Source organism: Lonchura striata, chromosome 5 (genome assembly GCF_050655825.1).
Source record: "Lonchura striata isolate lonStrDom1 chromosome 5, ASM5065582v1, whole genome shotgun sequence".
Taxonomy (NCBI): Eukaryota; Metazoa; Chordata; class Aves; order Passeriformes; family Estrildidae; genus Lonchura; species Lonchura striata.
The window spans coordinates 7,160,076-7,171,115 of record NC_140707.1 but is presented as its reverse complement, the minus strand read 5'-3'; the positions used below and the strand labels follow the sequence as shown (position 1 = coordinate 7,171,115).

At 53.2% G+C, this 11,040-nt stretch overlaps 1 protein-coding gene across 1 annotated transcript; it reads left to right on the top strand.

Annotated features, from left to right (window-relative positions):
* The first annotated feature begins 4,449 nt into the window (after positions 1–4,449).
* Positions 4,450–7,029, top strand: LOC146767204 (olfactory receptor 14J1-like). The gene has a single exon (XM_085581173.1). It carries the CDS (start codon positions 4,984–4,986, stop codon positions 6,193–6,195), a length of 1,212 nt encoding a protein of 403 aa, XP_085437299.1. The 5' UTR covers positions 4,450–4,983; the 3' UTR covers positions 6,196–7,029.
* Positions 7,030–11,040: the final 4,011 nt, after the last annotated feature.

Below are 11,040 nucleotides of genomic sequence, written 5' to 3'. Positions count from 1 at the left end.
GAAGCAAATGAGAGTTAACAATGCAGGAACAGGAATCCAGATTCCTCCAGGACACTTTGGTTTGGTAACTGCTCACTGGAGCTTGGCCTTGCAAAGTGCTCATGCCATGGGAGGAAGAACTGATTAACAAGGGAAAATTAAAGTAATTTAGTTAAACAATAGTGAACAAGATTGGATTATTCAAACCCATGTCAGGGTAGCACAATTACTAATATTGTCAGTGTTTAAAACAATTGGGAAAAAAGGATATCCACCTCAAATCACTGCTGTTGGTGGAGATAAAGGGTTTGGATCCAGCAGTGCTAATAATGGAGCCAGAGTGTGGCTCCAGAGGCCAAAAGGCCTCCCAAGGCAGCTGAAGGAACAGCTCCTGGGAAGGACAGCACTGTTTGAATCCTGAAACCTGGGCAGGAACGATGGGAATGTGTCCCTGCAGCCAAGTGCTCTGTGTGAGAACAGGTAGATATTACAGGAGATTGTTTTACACATCCTGCCAGACCAAATCCCCCTGTTTGCCCCAGTGAAAACTCATGACCTGGGCTCCATCTAGGATGGAGCCAGGGCCAGGCTCTTGTACTGCCCAAGGTGTATCCCTTGAAGGCCTTTTAATAAATCCTGCTTTATTCCTTTAACACTGCCTGGCTCTGTTCTAGGCAGCCTCTCAAGGCATCACCACCAAACCAAGGGAGCATGGACCAGGTCTGGCTGGCTGGGCCTCCTGGGGAGCACCTGGCCACCTTGGCATGTCCAGGGCTGCTTCTCACCTGCCCTGAAGCCCTGGGGCTCTGGGCTCTCCTTCCAATGGGAGAGAACTCTCCTTCTCCTCCATGGGCCATGGCCAAAACTGGGATTCCTCCTCCAAAACTCTGTACATCCAAGGATAGCTCCCAAGTGAAAGCTGCCACGACAAACAGGTCTGGCTGCCCTTGGCCTCTTGGGAGCTGCCTCTAATCTGCTTTAGAAACGCTGGGACTTGGTGCTTTCCTTCCAATGAAAAGACTTGTCCTTCTTCTCAAGGTGACTGTGTTCAAAATTGAGATTCCTCCTCCCAAATTCTGTGTATGCAAGGATTCTTCCATGACAAAAGCTGCCATGAAGAACAGGTCTGGATGTCTCAGCCTCCCAGAAGCCACCTCTTTCTTCTTCTGCCTTTGAAACATTTTGGCTCTGTGCTTTCCTTCCTATGGAAAAACCTGTACTTCTCCAGGTGTCCATATCTGAAACTGGGATCCCACCTCTAAAATTCCCTACATCCAAGGGTTGCTCCCAGCCAAAATCTTCCAGAACTGACAACTCTGGCCAGCCTTGGCCTCTGGTGGCTGCCCCTGCCATACTGGGGCTCGGTTCTTTCCTTCCCATGGAGATCCCTGTGACACTGTGGGCACCTCATGGAACCAAGGGGATCATTGTGGCACCACTGGAGCCCATGGAACCAAGGGGCCATGGTGACACCACGGGGCTTCATGGACCCAGAGACCATTATGACTCTGTGGGGCCTGATGGAACCATGAAGACCATTCTGACCCTTCAGGGCCTGGTGTCACCAAGGGGGCATTGTGACATCTCAGGGCCTCCTGGAAGCAAGGGACCATTGGGACACTGTGGGGCCCCATGGAAGCGAGGGAACATGGACCAAGTCTGGCTGGCTTGGCCTGCCAGGGGCCACCTGACAGGTCTGGCTGATGTTGGAATGTCAAGGGCTGCCTGTCATCAGCTCCTGGAGCACTGGGGCTCTGTGCTCTTCTTTGTACGGGAAAGAACCGTCTGTCTTTTCAGATGCCCATTGCCAAAACTGACAGTCTGCCTAAAAAATTTCCTATATTCAAGGGTATCTCTAAGAACAAAATCTGGCAGCTCTGGCTGGCCTTGTCCTTAGGTGGTCACTTCTCATTTGCCCCTAAAACAGTGGGACTCTGTTTCTTCATTCCTATGGAAAAAAACTGGTCCTCATGACCAGGAACCATGGCCAAAATTAGAATTGGCCATCAAGCCCAGCCGGAGTCAAATAGCCATCTGTAGACCCAGGGGGAGATATTGACTCTGCCAGAGCTGCCATCCTCCCTCCAGTGAGAGAAAAGGACACAGGGCAGGCACACAGAGGAGCAACATGAACACACCGAGGTCAGGGAAGAGGAAGTTGAGTCCCAGATGGGAGGGATGAGGAGATGCCTTGATCTTGGGGCTGAAATCCTCTGGTAAAGCTATGGAGAAGGATGTCATGGATACATCAGACTCTCTTTTTCCCTATAAAACATTGAAAACTATGGGGAGATGACTTGTTCAGCAAAGACCTCCATGCTAAAGTAAGCAAATGTTGAAGTAGCTGTGATCCCATGAGAAGTCTGAATATTGAAAGAGAGAAGAGTTATGAGACCCTGTGCCCTCAGGGAGAGAAGAAGACCTCTGTTCCCAGAGCTGAAGATGATTTCAGAAATAGATGAAGAGATCCTTTGCCCTTAAACAGCTCATCTTTAAACTAATACCCCATAAGTTGGCATGGCCGCTAAACAGAGCTGTGGGAAAAGCTGTGAAAACATGGGAGTGACCTCACAATTGAAGATTTTTCCAGGCAGTGGTTATTCATGGAAATGAAAAGCCATGAGATAACTGTTTTCTTGTGGACAATTCTCCATAACATTAACAAGAGGTACTTCTCTCCTGATGTGAACTGAAGAAACATTAAAATATTCTAGAGGTGGTAAACTGACTGAAAATTTCAGGTTTTGTCTCTACATTGTCAGGTTGTATGGAGAGAGGATGTGTTCTGAAAGTTTTGTTCATATTCTTATAACTCTTTCATTTAGTTACTGCTAATAAACTTTTCTTTACACTCTTTTAAAGTTTTGAGCCCACTTTGCCTTTCTCCTAATCCTATCTCGCAGCAGGAAATGAGTAAGTATATTCTAGTGTGTGCACTGGTAATTAGCCAGCACTGAACCCACCACACTAATTGATGCGTTGACTGAGAAATATCAAATAGGCAAACGAAAACTACCATAGAAATCTTCCTGATGAACTGCCGCAGACAAGAGGGAAATCGAGGCACAGCCATGGTTTGTCAGGACTTGCTTGATCCTAATGAGCCCCATGGTGCATTTGGACCTGAGTCCTGGAACCTCAGGGCCTGAGAGGAGATTGCACAAACCCTTCCAGGAGGCAAAAGTCAGAAAAAAACCCCAAAGTTTCTCGAGGTCTTAATGGGACCCACTGAGGTCCATCCCCAACACAGGCTCCTCATGGATGCCTAGGAGGAGAGTATTGGAGGCCAGGATGGCACAAAAACCTCTCAGAGACTCCAAATGGCACAAAAACCTCTCAGTTTTGGAAGAAGAATTCAAAGAACCTCACAAAATTTGGGTATCTCAGAGTATTAATGAACCCCACTGAGTGTCAGTACAAAGCTCTCAAGGGACACATTAAAGCAGATAATTGGGGCAATGATTGCACAAGCCTCTCACAGAGTCTGTAACAAAAGTGAAACACCAATTACCTTAAAAAACTGAAGTACCTTGAAGCATTAATGAGCCCCACTGAGTGCTGTGACTGACAAAGACTCTGCAGGGACTAATTAAAGCAGTTAATTGGAGGCCAGGATTGCACAAAGCTCTAAGAGATTCCAAGGCAAAAGCAAAAGCCAGAGTCCTTTGAAAAACCTGCAGTCCCTGGCAGCATGAAGGAGCCCCCAGGGCCATTCCTGACCAAGGCTCCCCAGGGACTCCTTCCAGCAGATCCTTGAGGCCACTGGGATGTGGGCTAGGGGGGGGTGCTGAGGGCAGGAGCAGGGGCTGACAGTGCCCAGCCTGGCTGGGGCTGTGCCAGGAGGCCCCAGGGCCTCAGGACAAGGTGTCTCCTCATAGCCCTTGGTGGCACAGACCCTGCTGTGCCCCAGGGCACCAAGACTTGGCTTCTCTTTGTCCCCACCTGCCATCAGTGCCTCCAGTTCTCTGCTCGGCCTGGGGCCTGGGGACACTTTCTCAGTCGTGTCCCTCAGTGGGACCCATTAAAAGTCCAAAAAACTTTGGAGTTGGATTATGACTTGGAGTTCTGCAGAGGTTTCTGCAGCTCCCTCCCAGGGCCTGATGTTCAGGGCTAAGCACAAAGCCCCAGAGGTTCATTAAAGTCCTTGTGCTGTGTCTGTGCTGCTGAGCTGGGTCAGGGTCCTGGCACAGAGGGTGATGCTGGTAACCAAGCAGAGCTTCAAAAGCACATTGCTCTTGCTGAGCAGCTCTTCTCCCAGCCCAGCAGGGCTGGGGCACTGCCTGCAGCCAGCGCGGGCACAGCACAGAGGCACAGAGAGCTTCAATCAGTCAGGGCTGGGAAGGGGCTGAGAAGTGCCTGGGGCAGAATCACTGCCAGCCCTTGGCACAGGAACCTCTGGCTGCAGGACAATGCAGCTGCAGCTCCTGGAGAGATCTCCTAAAGCTGGAACATGCCAATGCTCACAGACCCTGTGAGTGCATTCTCTGCTCATCTCCTGTGCAGAGCAGCCAGGGGTGCCCAGGGCTGTCCTGCAGAGCAGGGTCCTGCAGCCCAGGACGCTGTGCTGGGCCAGGGACTCTGCTGCCTGTCAGGGACAGCTCTCAGCTGGCTGAGGAAGCTGCTCCCAGTGCTGAGGGAAAAGATCTGGGGGGAAGGATACAGCTCATAATGATTGGAAGTGTTCTCCTTGTGTGGTGAAGATGCTGCATTGTTCAGGACTGCTCCCAGCACAACAATTAACTGCAGAATATTTCCCAGCAGATTATACAGGGAGCACAGCAAGGCATGGGCTGCATAAAAGGGAAAATCCTGGTTTTTTTAATGTACTGCTCTGTGTTGCCTGGAATGGAAATTTCCCATACATATTAATCTCTCACTTCATGTTAAGAAAAATAAACAAGCTTTTCCTGAGATCTGAATAAACCAGGTAGTGACAGAAATCAGGACAGGGTCCCTTAGAGGCAGCATCAGTGCCACTTTTCCAGCCTCCTCAGGATTTCTCTGATGTTGTCATCAGAGACTGGAGAGAAAGAGCTGGCCCTGGGCAGTGCCAGTTCTGGGAGGTGTTTGCAGGGCAGAGCTGAGCCCCCAGGGCTGGACTGGGCTCTGGCAGCTCTGGCCAGGCCCATCCCTGGGCACAGGGACAGCTCCAGGACACAGAGCCCTGGGCAGGCAGTGGGGAAAAAAATGCCCCCAGGCTGTGCTGGGATATTTAAAGACCTTTCCACACCTAACTACTCCATGATTACTTTTCTTACAGGTCCTCATGCCAAGACACCACAGATGTCCAACAGCAGCTCCATCAGCCACTTCCTCCTGCTGGCACTGGCAGACACGCGGCAGCTGCAGCTCCTGCACTTCTGCCTCTTCCTGGGCATCTCCCTGGCTGCCCTCCTGGGCAACGGCCTCATCATCAGCGCCGTAGCCTGCGGCCACCACCTGCACACGCCCATGTTCTTCTTCCTGCTCAACCTGGCCCTCAGCGACCTGGGCTCCATCTGCACCACTGTCCCCAAAGCCATGCACAATTCCCTCTGGGACACCAGGAACATCTCCTACACAGGATGTGCTGCTCAGCTCTTTTTCCTTCTGTTCTTCCTTGGAACAGAGCTTTCCCTCCTGACCATCATGTGCTATGACCGCTACGTGTCCATCTGCAAACCCCTGCACTATGGGACCCTCCTGGGCAGCAGAGCTTGTGCCCACATGGCAGCAGCTGCCTGGGCCAGTGCCTTTCTCAATGCTCTCATGCACACAGCCAATACATTTTCCCTACCCCTGTGCCATGGCAATGTCCTGGGCCAGTTCTTCTGTGAAATCCCACAGATCCTCAAGCTCTCCTGCTCCAAGTTTTATCTCAGGGAACTTGGGCTTCTTGTGGTTACTGGTAGTTTATCATTGTGTTGTTCTGTGTTCATTATTTTCTCCTATGTGCAAATCTTCAGGGCTGTGCTGAGGATCCCCTCTGAGCAGGGACGGCACAAAGCCTTTTCTACCTGCCTCCCTCACCTGGCCGTGGTCTCTCTGTTTGTCAGCACTGGTGTATTTGCCTACCTGCAGCCCCCCTTAAAGTCCTCCCCATCCCTGGATCTGTCCCTGTCAGTTCTGTACTCAGTGGTGCCTCCAGCCCTGAACCCCCTCATCTACAGCCTGAGTAACCAGGAGCTCAAGGCTGTAGTGAGGAGACTGATGACTGGATGGTTTCAGAAACATTAAATAGCTGGCCAATTTCTGCAAATCACTTGTAATAAAAGTAATCTTTGATACTAATTGTTGGTTTCATTATAGAGGTGCTTTTTTACTTTGTTTTAGGTTTTTGAGATTGCCCACAAAAAAGTATCATTGTTTGTGCCATTTCTCATTTTGTTACTTCCACCTTCCCTGTGCCCACAAACTGTGTCAATGAGGGGTTGAACTCTTGGTGCATTTAAGGAACTAAATTATCTCCCAGCACAGTTTTCTGCAGAGATGCCCTTTTGCTGCATTCTCTGGAGCTGCAGCAGCAATGTCTGTGTGCAGAGCTGGGGCAGATCAGTGCTGGCACAGCAGCTCTGCTCCTGCTGGCCACACCATTCCTGATCCAGGCCAGGAGCCATTGGCCTTCTTGGCCACCTGGGCACACTGCTGGCTCATGTCCAGCCTGCTGTCCATCAGTCCCTGCAGGTCCCTTTCTGCCTGGCTGCTGTCCAGCCCCTCTGTCCCCAGCCTGTAGCGCTGCAGGGGTTGTTGTGGCCAAAGTGCAGGACCCAGCACTGGGACTTGTTAAACCTCACCTTGTTGGATTTGGGCCCTGGATCCAGACTACCCTGGACTCTCTGCAGAGCCCTCCTACCCTCCAGCAGATCCACACTCCTATCCAGCTTGGTGTCATCTGCAAAGATGTCCTTGGTTCCAAGGGGCCCCTCAGCGTCAAAATGTCCCTTTGGTTACACCAGGCCCTGCACTGTCACACTGGTCTCCTTGGTTCCATGGGCCCCAAAATGTGACAATGGACTCCTTGGTTCCATGGGGCTTCACAGTGTCACAATGTTCTTGTTGGTGCCACAGTTCCACAGTGGCCCCTTGGTTCCATGGGGCCCCATGGTGTCACAAAGGCCCCATGGTCACATGAGGTCCCACACTGTCACAATGCTCTCTGTGGTTCCACAAGTCCCCTCAGTGTCACAATGGACTCCTTGTTTCCACGAGGCCACACAGTGTCACAAGGGCCTTCCAGATTCCCTGAGGCCCCAGAGTGTCACAGTGGCCCCTTGGTTACACAAGGTCCTGCAGTGTCACAATGTCCCCTTGGTTCCATGAGGCCCTGCAGTGTCAGAAGGGCCCCTTGGTTCCCCTGGGCCCTGGACTCTCCCAATGCTCTCCTTGGTTTGGCAGTGTCACAGTGGTGAAACCCCTCGGTCACACGAGGCCCCGCAGTGTCACCATGGCCTCTGTGGTTCCACCAGGACCCAGTGTCACGGGGACTCCCTGGTTCCATTGGGCCCCAGAGCACCACAATGGAGCCCTGGTTCTATGGGGCTGCACAGTGTCACCATGGTCCTCTTAGTTCCACGAGGCCCTGCAGGGTCAAAATGGCCCCAGAGTGTCCCAATCGTCACAGGATGTCAGAATCAAATAGGCTGGAAAAGACCTTTGGGATCATCAAGTCCAGGCAATGTCCTAATACCGCCTTGTCACTCAGACCATGCCACTGAGTGCCACTGGAGAGGGACAGTGACTCTGCCACCTCCCCCCTGGCCTGCCCATTCCAATGCCCTCTCACCCTTTCTGTGAAGAACTTCTTCCTCTTGTCCAGCCTAATCCTCCCCTGGTGCAGCTGAAGGCTGTGTCTTCTTGTCCTGCCCTCCAGCAGATCCACACTCACACCCAGCTTGGTGTCACCTGCAAATTTGGGGATGGTGAGCTCGATCCCCTCCCCCAGATCATCGGTGAAGATGTTAGACAGGACTGGGCCCAACACAGATCCCTGGGGACAGTGCCAGGGACTGGACACCAGCTGGGTGCAGCACCATCCCCACCCCTCTCTGGGCCCAGCCTCCAGCCAGCTCTTCCATCTCCCAGCCAGGAGGGAACCTGCCCAAGCCGTGGGCTGCAGCTTTTCCAGGGAATGCTGTCAGAGACAGTGTCCAAGGCTCTGCTGAAGTCCAGATGGACACATCCACAGCCTTTCCCACACCCACAGGTGCGTTACCTGGTTATAAAAGAAGATCAGGTTGCTCAGGCAGGACTTGCCCCTCTTAAATCCACGCTGGCTGGCTCTGACCCCTCGGCCATCCTGTGGGTGCCCTGTGGTGGCTCTCAAGGTGATCTGTTCCATAACCTTGCCGGGCACCGAGGTCAGGCTGGCAGGCCTGGAGCTCCCCAGATCCTCCTTCCAGCCCTTCTTGGGGATGGGCTCCCACTGGCACCTCCAGTGCTCTGGGACCTCCCTGGTGAGCCAGGACTGATGGTAAATGATGGGGAGCAGCTTGGGGAGCTCATCCACCAGCTCCCTCATCCCCCTAGGATGGATCCCATCCCATCCACCTGTGAGCATCTGAGTGGCTCAGTAGGTCAGCAGCTGCTTTCTCCTGGATTACAGGGAGCTGTTCTGCTCCCTGTGCCCATCTACTAGCTCAGGAGAAAGCTTGTCCTGAGGACAACCTCTCCATAAAATGAAAATTGAGACATACAAGTTATTAAGTAGTTTGGCCTTTTCCTTTTCTTTAGTTACTCTAATCTCCACTTCATCCAATAAAGAGTAGAATTCCCCTTATACCACGTTTTGCTATTAACTTATTCATAGACAACTTTTTTATTATTTTTCACAGAAGTGGCCAGGTTAATCTCTAATTGAGATTTCACCTCTTTCCTTTTTTTTTTCCTACATTACCTAACAACATCCTTAAACGCTTGCTAAGTTGCCTGACCTTCTGCCCAAAGTTGATGCACCCTCTTCTTTCCCCTAAGTTCCCACAAAAGCTCCATGGGCAGCCAGGACAGTCATTTTCCTCACCAGCTCATCTTTTGCCACACTGGGATGGGCTGCTCCTTCCCCCTTAAGATAGTCTTGAACTATGTCCATCCTTCCTGGACTCCTTTGTTTTTAAGGGCTGTTTCCCATTAAAAAATCAGTACCTGGAATTGTTTGAGTTGTATTGCCCCCACTCCAGGATGAGCATCCTGATACAAGAACTTAATTGTGTTTATATCTATCACAGAACCATGTTTGTCTAAAATTAATTTTAGTATGGAAATCACTTGTGGATGCTGGACTCATTAGACACTTCTGGGATGTTGCACATAGCTCAGGGAAGAGCGTGATTGTTATTAAATTGTGTCCTGTTCATCCATGGTCTGTTGGCCATGAAGAGAAACTTTCTGTGCCTCTGAGCCTCACCAGTACCTGTTCAGGCATCTTGAACAAATGTTTATGAGCTTTTGTAAATGAATTCCTGAAGTGAAGAGCTCAAGAAAGAAGAGGCATCTGGAGCAGTAAAAATCATCAGCAACCCCCAAGTGACTGAGGATCCATCCCCATCAGGGCAGCAATGAGCAGAAATGGGCACAGCTTTGTGGCTGCCCCAGCTCTGGGATGGGCCCTGGGCCTGGAGCAGGAGCAGCTCTGGAGGGCCCCAAGGCCGGGGCTCTTGTGCTGGCCTGGGCAGATGGGATGGCAGGAGGGGCTGCAGAGCTCTCAGCACCTCAGGCAGAGGGGAGCAGGGCAGCCAGGGAGCTCCTTTGGCCTTGGCCAAGCCCCTTCCCCCATGGTGGGGCTGAGTCCTGGCTGAGCTGCAGCTGCTGCTGTGCCCTTGGCAGGGGCTGAGGCCGTGGGGCAGTGCCCAGAGCAGCCTGGGCTGAGCAGAGCTGTGGGGCCAGAGCCGGCTGGGCTGTGCTGGGGAGAGGCCCTTGGTGCTGCCCAGAGCTCAGGGCAGCTGGCAGAGCTGGCAGGGAGCTGGGCTGGGCTGGGAGAGCCTGGCACAGAAACCATCAGTGTCCATCTCAGCCTGGCTGAGCGGGCAGGGGCAGGACTCAGCCCAGGCCTTGTGGGGCAGGGCCAGCGCCTGGGCAGGCATTGAAAACAGGCAAGAGCCCGAGAGAGGAGGCTGCTCTGTGCCCTTGGGGCATGGACAGAGCAGGGAGGGGCCCAGGACATTTGTCAGCGCCAGCCTCTGTCTGTGCCAGCCCTGGGCAGCCCTGGCTGCTGAGCCCAGCTCTGCCCTGGGCTGAGTTTGGCTGTGGCCCAGCTCCATCCTCCTGCGGGGCTCAGGGCCTGTTCCCGGCCATGGCCAGCCCTGGCCGCCTCTCTGCTGGCCCCGAGGCCGGCAGAGCCCGGGCAGGGCTGTCTGTGCAGCCCCACAGGTGCCACGGGCTCGGCAGGAGCTGGCAGAGGCTGCCCAGCAGGGAGGCCATGGGGCACAGAGCCCCAAGGCTGCCCAGGGCCCCACGGCACAGGGGCCGTTCCCAGCCGCAATGCTCCTGTCCTGGGCTGGGCTGCACAGGGGCTGTGGCACCATGGCTGGGCCAGCACAGGGCCACCGAGGGGCCACGCAGCCGCTGCCGGGGCTGGCAGCAAGGCTGGGCACAGACAAGGAATTGCTGAGCATGGCCTGCGCTGGCCAGGGCTGCCTGTGCCCAAGGCAGAGCTCAGCTGCCCTTGGGGGCTGCAGGAACACTCAGGAGCCCAAAGAGCCTCCATGGCTGTGCTGGAGACCAAGGCTGGAGCAGGGAAATGCAGGGCTGCTGTGCCATGGGGAGGGCATGGAATTCCAGCACACACCTCAGCTCTCTGATGGTCCCGGCACCGTGCTGGGTCCTGTTCCAGACTGGAGCAGAGCAGATGTTGATGGCACAGGAGCCCTGCGGGGCTGGCAGGGACCTGCAGCTTGCAAGGTGCTCTGCTCTCCCTCAGCTCCTCTCTGAGAGATCCAGTCCCAGCTTGGCACCTCAGGGCACAAGTGGCACTGCCTGTTCATGGGCACACAGCTGATGTCTGCCTGGAAAGGGGCCCAGGTGTTAATACTCATACATTTCATGTTATGGAATCAAATTTTTATTATCTGGGTTACTTCAGTACTTTTA